Source organism: Schistocerca gregaria, chromosome 3, assembly GCF_023897955.1.
Source record: "Schistocerca gregaria isolate iqSchGreg1 chromosome 3, iqSchGreg1.2, whole genome shotgun sequence".
NCBI lineage: Eukaryota > Metazoa > Arthropoda > Insecta > Orthoptera > Acrididae > Schistocerca > Schistocerca gregaria.
This window is the reverse complement of record NC_064922.1, coordinates 340469937-340482941: the sequence shown is the minus strand read 5'-3', so window position 1 is coordinate 340482941 and position 13005 is coordinate 340469937. Positions and strand designations below refer to the sequence as shown.

The 13005-nt window shown below is 39.8% G+C and overlaps 1 protein-coding gene across 3 annotated transcripts in view; it reads left to right on the top strand.

Annotated features, from left to right (window-relative positions):
- LOC126356002 (histone-lysine N-methyltransferase NSD3) overlaps positions 1-13005 on the top strand; it is a 105236-nt gene that overhangs the window by 49684 nt on the left and 42547 nt on the right. For all 3 annotated transcript variants that reach the window (XM_050006645.1, XM_050006644.1, XM_050006643.1), the window contains 5 exons: positions 5432-6516; positions 7073-7303; positions 7390-7521; positions 12449-12605; positions 12726-12876. In XM_050006645.1, coding sequence (XP_049862602.1) covers positions 5432-6516; positions 7073-7303; positions 7390-7521; positions 12449-12605; positions 12726-12876 — 1756 coding nt within the window. The remainder of the gene's footprint in view (positions 1-5431; positions 6517-7072; positions 7304-7389; positions 7522-12448; positions 12606-12725; positions 12877-13005) is intronic.

Below are 13005 nucleotides of genomic sequence, written 5' to 3'. Positions count from 1 at the left end.
ATTTGGGCATTTATCATAAACAGTCAACTGCTTACCATGTCTGAATTTTTCTTCAGTCATTGGCATCAATTCATCAGTCACAGCGGATGATCCTCCACTTCTACTTTATTGGTGAACTTGACTTTTGCCTTCTGAAATCAGTGACACCATCTTACCTATTCAGGACATTTTCACTATATGAGGTCTGTTAGAAAAGTGTCCAACCTCTGGCCAGGTAAAGAAAACTGGCTTACCTCGAGCATTGGACACCTAATCGCCCTTGAAGTAGTTCCCTTGGGACACCATGCACTTCCTCCAGTGATGCTGCCACTGTTGGAAGCATACTGAAAAAGCCTCTTTCGGAAAGCAGTTTAGTTTGTCTGTCACTGCTGCCATAATATGCTCTCTTTCCTGAAATTGTGTTCTTTCAATGGCCTTTTGAACAGCCTGACATTGCAGGAGGCCATATCAGGAGAGTAAGGAGCCTTTTGAAGCACAGGATCTGATTTATCGCCAAAAAACATAAAATTGCTTTTGCACCCCCATCAGCAGCTTTGGCACAAATTTTGCCAACTCTCTCTTCATGGCCAAATTTTCAGCCACAGTGATATGTGCCAAAAAAGTACTGATGCTTATCTCTTCCACAATTTCTCTGATAGTCACACAATGGTCCTACATCACCACAGCATTCACATTGGCAATGACCTGGTCATTTTGGCATGTTGATGGCCAATTGGAGTGTCTCTCATTGTCCACCGAAGTGCACCAGTTTGTCAGTCAGTTGAACCACTCCTTAATCTGTGTGGTGCCCATAGCATTGTCACTCAAAGCTGTCTGAATCTTGCAAATGGTTTCCACCTCACTGTTACGCAGTTTCTGGCAAAATTTGATGCACTAGAGCTGCTTCAGTCATTGCGTCATTTCCCTTGCAATGAAAACACTACTTCACTTATCTGCTGCTTGCAGGTGAGAAAAAATTCATGGAGGTTCAAAGCTGACTCATGCAAGCGTGCTAGATTCAAAAAAGTGCAGAAAATCTTACCACCAACTTCACATTTGACAGTATTTGCAATAAACATGACCATTCTACTTTTTAAGCATCAGGAGATGTGACGAACAAGTGATACCATGAAATGAACCAATGTGTGTGCCACATAATTTGGGAAAATAATGTTTTCTTAGACTTGCATGTTTACTCTGTGAACAGTTTTTGTAATAAATTTGATTTCTTTACTCCCCTTGTGTCAGTTGTTCTTGGGCTTTGAATGTCATTCTTTTTACTATTATTCTTCATCTACATGGGAACTCTGCAAATCACGTTTAAGTGCTTGACAGAGGGTTCATCGAACCACCTGCACAATCCTCTATTATTCCAGTCTCGTATAGCGCATGGAAAGAATGATTACATATATCTTTCCGTACGAGCTATGATTTCCCTTATTTTATCCAGGTGATAGTTTCTCCCTATGTAGGTCAACATCAACAAAATATTTTCGCATTCAGAGGAGAAAGTTGGTGATTGGAATTTCGTGAAAAGATTCCTCTGCAGCGAAAAATGCCTTTGTTTTAATGATGTCCATCCTAAATACTGTATCATTTCAGTGACATTCTCTCTCCTTTTTCGCGATAATGCAAAACATGCTGCCATTCTTTAAACCCCTTGATGTACTCCATCAATCCTATCTGGTAAGGATCCCACACTGCGCAGCAGTATTGTAAAAGAGGATGGAAAATCGTAGTGTATGCTGTCTCCTTAGTAGATCCATTTCAGTTCCTAAGTGTCCTGCCATTAAAATGCAGTTTTGGTTAGCCTTCCCTACAACATTTTCAGTGTGTTCCTTCTAATTTAAATTGTTCATAATTGTAATTCCTGGGTATTTAGTTGAATTTATAGCCTTTAGATTTGACTGATTTATCGTGCAACCAAAGTTTGACGGATTCCTTTTAGTACTCTTGTGGATGACCTCACACTTTCTGTTATTTAGCGTTAATTGCCAATTTTCTCACCATACATATATATTTTCTAAATCGTTTTGCAATTTGTTGTGATCTTCTGATGGCTTTATTAATCGATAAACGACAGCATCATCTGCAAACAACCTAAGACGGCTGCTCAGATTGTCTCCCAAATCGTTTATATAGATAATATAACAGCAAAGAGTCTAAAACACTACCTTGGGGTATGCCAGAAATCACTTCTGTTTTACTCGATTACTTTTTGTTAATTACTACGAACTGTGACCTCTCTGACAGGAAATCACGAATCCAGTCACATAACCGAGACGATACTCCATAGGCACGCAATTTCTCTACAAGCTGCTTGTGTGGTACAGTATCAAAAGCCTTCCAGAAATACAAAATCAATTTGGAATCCCTTATCGATAGCACTCAACACTTCCTGTAAGTAAAGAGTTAGTTGTGTTTAACAAGAATGATGTTTACTAAATCTTTGTTGACTGTGTACCAATAGACCGTTTTCTTTGAGGTAATTCATAATGTTCGAACACAATATGTGTTCTAAAGTCTTGCTGCATATCTACATTAATGATATGGGCCTGTAATTTAGTGGATTACTTCTACTATCTTTCTTGAATATTAGTGTGATTTGTGCAACTTTCCAGTCTTCGGGTACGGATCTTTCGTCGAGCGAATGGTTGTATATGATTGTTAAGTATGGAGCTATTGCATCAGTATATTCTGACTGAAATACTTGCTTTTGTTAAGTAATTAAGTTGCTTCACTATTCCAAGAATATCTACTTCTATGTTACTCAAGTTGACAGCTGTTCTTGATTCGAATTCTGGAATATTTACTTCGTCTTATTTTGTGAAGGCAATTTGTAAGGCTGTGTGTAGTAACTCTGCTTTGACAGCACTGTCTTCGATAGTATCTCCATTGCTATTGCAGAGAAAAGGCATTGATTGTTTCTTGCCACTAGCATATGTCACATATGACCAGAATGTCTTTGGATTTTCTGCCAGGTTTGGAGACAAAGTTCATTATGGAAACTGTTATAAGCATCTCGCATTGAATCTGTGCTAAATTTCAAGCTTCTGTTTGAATTCGGCATGGTTTTTTTTTTTTTTTTTTAACTGGTTCTGACTTATTTTGGGTGCCAAGGAGGAGGATCAGCTCCATCGTTTGTTAATTTACTTGGTGTAAATCTCTCAGTTGCTGCAGATACTATTTATTTGAATTCAAACCACATCTGGTCTACACTTAACATTTTTAATTTTGAAGAAGTGGAGAGTTGTCTCTCAGGAAGGCGTCAAGTGAATTTTTATCTGCTTTTCTTAATAGATATACTTTTAGTTTTCTAATTAAACATGTATTTTCGCCAACATATTGAGGGTAAATTGAAGTCATCGCCTACTATAATTGTACGAGTCGGGTACGTGTTTGAACTCACACTCCAGTTTTCTTTGAACCTTTCAGCAATTGTATCGCCTGAATTGGGAGGTTGGTAAAAGGATCCAATTATTATTTTATTCCGGTTGCCAACAGTGAATGACCTCTGCCCATACTAACTTACAGGAATATCCACTTCAATTTTGCGATAAGGTAAACTACTTCTAACAGCAACAAATATGCCACCGCAAACTATGTTTTGTCTGTCGTTTTGGATCGCCGCTAGATTCTTCGCAAAAATTTCGAGTGAACCTATCTCTGGCTTTAGCCAGTTTTCAATGCCTTTAACAATGTGACCATCAGTGCTTTTTATTAACACTTGGAGCTAAGACAATTTACAACTGTTATATCAATGGTTACTGTGTCTACTTTCTTCCTGTGTTTGGCCTGCACCATTTGTTAATGAAGCCCTTTCTGTGTTTTCCTGAGACCCTCTAATGTAAAAAAACTGCCCAGGCCACACTACACAGCTACCTGTGTAGCTGCCTCCTGCGTGTAGTGGACTCCTGACCTATTCAGCGGAACTCAAAACCCAACCACCCTATGGCACAAGTCGAGGAATCTGCAGCCAAATCGTTTGCAGGGTCGTCTGAGCCTCTGATTCAGACCCTCCACTTGGCTCTGTACTGGAGTTTCGCAATCTGTTCTTGTCAACTATGCTGCAAATGGTCAGCTCTGCTTTCATCTCATAAGCAAGACTGACAGCCTTTACCACTTTCTTAGCTGTAGAAACCAGAGAGGAATCTCTTCCCATCCAAAGTGACACATCATTGGTACCCACGTTGGCTGCACCCTGTGCTCTTCATGGTATGCGGAAGGATCTCTTCCACATCTGGAATGCCATGGAGTGCACATTGGCTTTCTTCCCCTTTTCTGCAACCATATCCCTAAGGGCCCCCATAACATGCCTAATGTTGGAACCCCCAATTGTCAATTATCCCACCATCTGTGATTTTCTGGACCTTGCAGATTGAAAGGTTTTCTCTGAAAGAGGAGAGACAACAGCATCTGGCTGAGCAACAGTGTCAGCCACAGACAGCACCTGGAACCTGTTTGTCAGACTAACTGGGCGGACCTTACATGTGGCTCCCTGGGAAGTCTTTCACCACCTGCTACGACCCGGGCGACCTCCCACTTGACCATGGTTGAGGAGTCAACCTCAGTGCTATCAGTAAATGGCCTAGCCACCGGTGAGGACCGATCGGTGGTCTTTGATGTGCTGGATGTCCGTGGGATTTCCACGGCTGGCCCACAACAGGGGTGCCCATCCACTGCAGCTTTAAGCTGTGTAACTGAAGCCATCACAACCTGGATCTGAGAGCAAAGTGTCACCAACTGGGCTCGCATTCACATACAACAATCACAGTCCCTATGCATACTAAAGACCATGGAAAACTAAACTACCCAGATAACATACCATCGACAGTGCTATGGAACTCTACTGTAGATGCTGACAAAAATGCAGGAATTGTGTCTAATAAATTAGATTAGTATACAGAGATTCAAAAACCTAAGTACCGAAGCACTCGGCTGAAATTTGTCCTGATTAGGAACATGTAATATGTCACAAAATCAGTTTACTTTCCGACTCAAACGAAAACGCAAGAAGTGTGGCTATTATCTATCAGATTAACACGCAGAAACTCAAGAAACTAAACTATCAAAGCACACTGATTAAATTACACAATTTTCTCCTTGTTAGGAACTTGTAAAAGTCGCAAAATTGGTTTCTTCCCTATTGCTGCTTCTGTCTTGGCCGGCTGCTGCTGCCAGCAAGCGGTCACTAGCTACCAAAACAAACAGACAAAACACTATCCTTGTAAATAAATTTTTAACATTCAAAAGCTAAAGATTTCAGTTGAATTTACTGATTGTGAATGCTTGAAGTGAGTATCCATCCTTGTTTCACCAACTAGCCCGTTGGTCCTTCACTTCTACTCAAGATATTACTTTCCAAGATAAATTATGTTCCATCACTTTGAATATTTTTATTGTAGTTTTGATTGTTATTGATTATTGTACACTGAAATTGTTATTTTTTCAGGTCTGAAAGCAGTGCTGACTCTGGGAAAACAGATTCCTCTGAACAGTCAGTTCAAAGTTCTCGTGAAAGCACTCCAGAGAGTGGTTCCGCGGGTCCAGAGACAGATGTTGCACGCACAACTGGGGGATGCCTTTTCCGTGGTGTACGCCGGGACAAAGCATGTTTGTTGTGCCTCAAATCAGGGAATGCCTTCAAATGTCGTGGCATTTGTGGGAATTACTATCACCCAGAATGTGTTGCGATTGAGCTAAGTAGAGCACAGGCCCTAGCTGATGGTATTACACTTGAAGATGATAAAAAGAGATTTTTTAAGAAGAAGAAAAAGGGCCGCCCAAGGAAACTAGCTATCAAAATCAAAACTGAACCCATTGAGACAGTTATTCCCATTAAAGAAACATCTTCAGATAATGTAGATGAACACAGTAAGAGTGACAAAGAGAATGAAGGTACATCACAGTTTGGAAACAGCAGACTGACTACCAATGGAGCTACCAATGACAGTTTGAAAACTAATATTACTATTAAAATAGAAATTGTAGAAAATGATGACACTGATGTGGAAACAAAGTTTGATGACTTAGAAGAAGCCACCGCAAAAGATGATAAGAATTCGGAGTTGTTAGAAGTAAATGAGATTAAAAAAGAAGTTGAGAAAGAAGAAGTTGAGAAGGCCGATTCTGTTACTGGTAGTGCAATGGAACATACTATTGCTGGAGACAGTACTGATGACAATTTCACAGCTGCAGAATCCAAAAAAGGAAAGGGTAGTAACACAAAACAGCCTCAAAAATCTCATACCAGTACAAGCGGGAACTCTAAAGTAAGTAATGCATTTAACTCAAATGCAACTTCGGAAAGTCTTGAAGGAAATGGAAAAAAGAAATCGAAAACACCCAATGGGGATAGTAGTGAAGAATCTAATTGCAATGAAGAGGGAGATAACGCCAGTGAGAAAAATGTTGCTGAGAAGGAAGCAGAAGCTATGATGAACTTCATTTGTCATGAATGTGTGAAAGGAGTTAAACCAAAATGTTTTGTTTGTGGGAGTGAACAACAAGAATCAGAGATACAGTATTGTTCTGTAGGTAAGTGCCACTTCTTATTTAGTACCTAATAACATGTTTAAATTCTCCAGTCACATTTCTGTCTTTACAATTTGCATGTGTTCTTTGTATGGAAAGGCAAGTGTGAGTTGACATCTGTTGGCTCTCTAATTTACAATTTGCTCTTCAAAAATATTGAATCTCTTTTGTGTACATGTTTTGCAAAGCAGCTGTTCCATATTTAAAAAAATTACTCAGAACTACTTGGTTTTGAGGGTGAGTGATGCGATTTCATGAAGGTAATTTGACTAGTTCTGTACAAGGGAATTGTAAAGTTACAGTGTAAGAAAATAGATGTGGTAGAACTGAAAGCATTTGCGACAGAACATACTCTTCTGCGTTCATGTAATCTTGTTCAGAAAAAGAATCAGTTCATTTCAAAGCTGTCAGTGGCTCTTTTGTCCAGCTTATAAGCGTATTGTGTTGTCTGTTGAAAACTTTTAATATTTCTAGTAATGCTGTTCTCTTCAGTTGTCATAATTAACTGTGAATGTGGAAACCATTGTGCAATATTTACACCCAATAACTTCTGTTACAGCACATTGTAACAAAATTTACCATACAGAATGCTTGAAATTGTGGCCACAAGCTACAACAAATGGCATATCAAGGAAAAATAAAAACAAAGGTCCCAACGGATCTGTTAATCTTGTCTGTCCACAGCATAAATGTCACACTTGTGTTTCTGATGATCCTCGTAATGCTGTTGGACGTTACACGAATGAGGTAATGGTTCGCTGTATTCGGTGCCCAACAGCTTACCATGCAGGTTTGTGATTGACATTGATTTTTGGATCAGTTTTGCATTACTTTTCCACATTAACTGAATGAAGTGCCTTTTTTTTCCCCCCTCAGGTGATTATTGTGTGCCTGCTGGATCTGAGGTTTTGTCAGCTACCCAGATATTGTGTGCCCGTCATTACCAGCCGCTCAAAGGTGCAAAAATTCCTCATTTTAACACCGCATGGTGCTTCCTTTGTTCAATGGGTAAGTAATAATGGCGTAAGGAAACAAAGAAAAAAGTTGCGAAGTTTAATAGGTGTATTAGTTGTAATGCAACAATGTGATGTGTACCACTAATTGAGATTGTGCATTGTTCTATTACGATTACTGCAAGACTCTGAAAACCTGCAAAATCAATTTATAATGCCACAAGGTCAGATTGTTGTATTTTGCATGTGATTGTAAAACTGGCATATTAAAATAGCTGTAAATAGTAATAATCTTGCCAAGTTGTTGGCATGTGTAAAAAATCTTAAGTGAAGTATCAACAACCAGTGTGGAATTTAATGTGATCCAAGGTTATAATTAGATTCACAAATAGCATTTATTGAAACATTAAGGAATCTTTTATCAGACAAAGTGTTTTGGCACTGGCCAGCACTTTGTGAGTTCTGGAATTGAATCATATTTTGCCCACCTTTTCATAAGATTCCTGTACTAACTAATCTAAACAAAAAGTGTTCTTCTTATTTGCTGGTGGGCATAACACGCCGTGAAACCTCGTAACCTGTGTAAATGTATCCGGGGAAAGGACAGAAGTTTACCTAACTCCTAGGTAACGTGTTATGCAAATTATGAACAGTATTTTGAGACTTGTACTCATCTGAAACATGACACAAGCAATCCTAAGCCAGTTGTCATAAGTATTCCACCATTCCATGTTATTGTAAGATTTTGCTAGGTAAGCAAAGAAACCATTTAACTTCCTCCTATATTGATCTCTTGAAAGGAAAAGATCGACATGAATACATGAATTAATATATGGAAACTTATATAATTTGATAAATTTTTTGTTTGTGACATACTGAATGAAGTTACCCAAAGCTGAATGATAATTGCCTCATTTTCTGCTTGATCCAGTCAAAATAACTTAAAATTATTGATGTTACAGAGCTATTTTGTCTTAAAAAAAATATTCCATCAATACATGGTGTAAAGTGCATTGATATGAAATTTGAAATTATCTGGAACATTTTAATTATATATCAACTACACTAAATTATCTTCCTAATAAGCGGGCATTGTAAACAGGACCAGATTTACACAGAGGCCAGGTAGACTAAAGCATAAGAAGTCAAGAGGAAAGAGGCCACCAAGAGACATCAATAACCGCTTGTATTTTCTAAACATAGCAAGATCAGTTGAAGGGCAGTTGTTTATGCCCTTGGTTGCTACTGCTGTATAGTTGTGTTTAGCAGTGATTTGTGTGCAGCTGTCATTGCTTTGGCTGTCAGATGAATTTTTATCTCTCTTTAGTGGTAATGAAATGTATGACTGCAGTAGTAGAGTTCAGAGTGGAAATAATCAAACAATGGAAACTCCAGGTACGAATATCAACACCATAGGAAAAGATAGATTGCTACTTACCATAAAGAAGACACTTCTTGTTTGCAGACAGACATGATTAAAAAACACTCACATGTATCTTTCAGCCATAGCCTTAGTCAGTAAAGAAATACACACAAGCAAGCATACTTCACGCTCCAGAATCTCGGATTGGAATGCAAGGTCATATGGGAAGCTACTTCTCATTTGAAGGGATGGTGTATAAAAAATCCGCAACACACCCATGGACACCTGCAAGGCACCTTCCTATGCCAACCTTTTTATGGGCCACCGAAAAGAGACCTTCTTAGCCTCCCAAAACACCAAGCCCCTAGTGTGGTTCTGATTCATTGATGATATCCTCATGATCTGGACCCAGGGCCAAAACACCTTATCTTTGTTCCTTCACAACCTCACCACTTTCTCACATGGTCTTCCTCAACCCAGTGTGCCATCTTCCTAGATGTTGACCTCCTCCACTCTGATGGCTCCAGCCGCACCTTTGTCCACATTAAACCCCCCAACAGTATCTGCATTTTGACAGCTGTCATTCCTTTCACACCAAAAAATCCCTCCCATATTGCCTGGCTATCTGGAGAAGGTGTATTTGCAGTGACAAAAACTCCCTAGCTCAGTATGCTGAGGGTCTCAGCAGTGCCTTCACAGACAGGCACTATCCCCCAGATCTAGTCCGCAAACAGATCTCCCGTGCCATTTCCCCTCACAACTCCAATCCTCCCACCACCACCAAAAACCAGTCACAAAGGAGTGTCCCCTTTGTCATCCAGTACCACCCCGGATATGGAACAAGTGCACCATATCCTTCGCAGGGCTTTGATTACCTATCATTGTGCCCTGATATTAGGGACATCCTACCCGAGATACTTCCCACCCCTTCTAAAATGATGTTCCATTGTCTACTCAAACTCCACAACATCCTAGTCCATCCTTGTGCCACTCCCAACCCCCTGCCACAAGGATGATATCCCTCTGGAAGATTCAGGTGCAAAATCTGCCCAAACTACCCACCCAGCACTTCTTATTCCAGTCCTGTCATAGGTTTATCGTACCCCATCAGGGGCCGGGCCACCTGTGAAAGCTGCCATGCCATTTACCAGCTCTGCTGCCATCATTGCACAGCTTTTTATATTGGTATGACTACCAACCACATGTCTGCCAGGATGAATAACCACTGCCAAACTGCACCCAAGAGCAAAGTAGATCACCCCATGGTACAACAAGCAGCTGAATATGACATATCAGATTTCAATGGCTGCTTTACTACCCGAGCCATCTGGATCCTTCCCTCCACCACCAACTTTTCTGATCTGCACAGGTGGGAGATATTCTTACAACACATACTCTGCTTCCTCAATTATCCTGGCCTCAACCTACAGTAACATACTGTCCCCATACCCTCCACCCAACAGTTTCCACCTCCTATGTCCTACCATCTCCTCCACATTCTTGTCTTCCACTCTGTTTATTTGCAGCCCTCTGCCAATGCATCTGCCCATTTTGCCCAGCTCTTTTAATTTTTTGTCCCTTTTTTCCTCAACTCCCTGCTCCACAGGTGCCTGACGCTGTGCCTGTTTGAGTTTAGTCCTTGCACACTCTACCAGACAGCATTTGTGTGTCTCTCTCTACCTGTGCATTACTTCCCTTTCCCCACCCTCTCCAAACTGCTGCTTGCATCCCACATGATGTTGCATTCTAGCCCGAGATGCTTGAGTTGGCAGTTGTCTGCATGAGGTTTGCTTGCTAGCTAGCTTGCTTGCTTGTGTGCTTGTGTGCTTGTGTGCCTGTGTGTGTGTGTGTGTGTGTGTGTGTGTGTGTGTGTGTGTGTGTGTGTGTGTGTGTGTGGCTGGCTGGCTGTCTGGCTATCTGGCTGGCTGGCTGACTGACACTGACTGACTGACTGACTGACTGACTAAGACTGTGGCCGAAAGCTACAAAGTGTCTTGTAATTGTGCCTCTCTGCAACTTAGTGTCTTCTTTACGGAGAGTGGAAATAATGTCATTTTTTATGTTGATGCTGGGAAAATATCACACATGGTGGGGAGGGGGGACTTTGACAGGAGCAGGGTGTTTCCAACATTTGTAAATAAGGAAATAGAAGAGAACAGAGTTATCAAAAAGAGTAGTTGTGAAGAGTATGTAGGCACATTACTTGTCATAAAAGCCTGTATAATAACCATTCAATGTGCTAAAAAGTTTATAGAATGCAGATGAATCAAAGACACATGTGGATTGCGGATATTTTCAATTTACGACTCCTGAAGTGTTTTCAGTGCATGTATTATTTTGTCAGTGAGTGTATTTTTCTGGCTAGAAGTATCACATACAGTGATTCCTTTTCTGCTTACTGCTATCCCCACCTCTCCCCTTCTCCCACTCAATCACTCTTCAGGAAGTTACCAGAAAAAAGAAATAGTTGAATCCTGTAACCATTGGGTTTGGTAATCCCTTTATTGATGTCTAATTCATGGTATACACTATTCCTCTCCTTCCCCCACCCATATTTCTCACTAGTGCTCGTTCTCTGCAGTTTAGAATAGCATTCTAGTAGGTCACTGCAGTGCATTGTAATGATTTGGAAATCGGCCATGAGTTGTATGAGCAGTCATTCTCACTGGTACAAGGGAATGCTCCAAGTATTTTACCATAAACATGTGTGTTACTTTTGGCAGATTTGCTACAAGTTAACAATAGCATTGCCAAGTATTGTTGGGTATCAGTAACACACAGCACAAATTTACAGACTACTGACTCAAACCTGCAACTTTGTATGTCATATGAGAACTTAACTCCTGCATTATTGTTTTAATTCATGGGATTTTCTTGTGTAACTGGCAGTGCAGCTGTGCTAGTTTGGGTGAGCAGTATTTTCAGGTTAAGCCTTTGATTTATTTCTACACACTCAATCGCAATATATTTGTTGCATGCATTTGGATGTGTCATTGATTCATAAATTTTGTAATTATGAGAACTGAAATCCACTAGTGTTTTCTGTGACACTTCTCAAAACAGAAGTAGTTTAAAGTAAAGTAAAGCTGTCAATCTGAAAGGTGGTTTGGAAACCGCAGTGTGTTATTAGGCATGGACTGTGGGATATGTTGTACTGTTGGATTACTCTGACATTTGAAGTGATTTATACCAAGTTGGTTAGAGAGAGACCTACAGTGTAATTTGAATTTCCAATCATGGTGGAATTCAGAATTTTTCATGTTAACAAATCACTACTGAGCAATAAATGACAGAAAAAAATGAACTAACTGAAGATCGAATTCTGGACATTTGAATTTGGATACTGACACACCGAAATGGTTCATGATCACTTAAGGTATTCCTGTTCTAAAAATCTGTATTTTGCTGTATTGAACAAATGAGCAACTACATTTTTTATTAAAATATATTTACAGATGACTTTTATTTTCTGTACTGTTGTTACTGAAGTCAACACTTCTTTAAATAAATAAAACTCCTCAGTGTAGTATATGTTCATTTTTTTGTATCAGATTTGTGAATGTGTTCCTTAACATATGGCATAATTTTTAATAAATTACATTATTTCACATCTTTTCAGGTGGGTCCCTAATTTGCTGTGATTTATGTCCAACTTCATTTCACGCAGACTGTTTGCGAATATCACCCCCAGAAGGCAGTTTCATATGTGAGGATTGTGAAACTGGAAGATATCCATTGTTTGGAGAAATTGTGTGGGTGAAACTAGGTCATTACAGGTATACTTCATCTTATAATTACTACTCGGATCATTCTTGTGGCGAGTATACTACCTTGATTTAAGTAAGTCTTGTGTATTTAAGTGAAACCACCATTACTAGGTCGTGTTTACATTTCAGGTGGTGGCCAGCAAGGATTCTGTTCCCAAGTGAAGTTCCTGAAAATGTGAACAAAATACCTCACACTTATGGTGAATTCTGCGTGAAATTCTTTGGATCAAATGATCATTTCTGGGTGAACAGAGGCCGTGTCTTTTTATATCAGGATGGTGTAAGTATTTGTGTTGTCGGAACACAAAACTCCAAACGCATTAATGAACTTAATCTGGACATAATGACAAAAATGTCTGTTCGCATCATTTAGATTAAATAAATTTGTGAAGAGGTGTGGAAGGAGTTA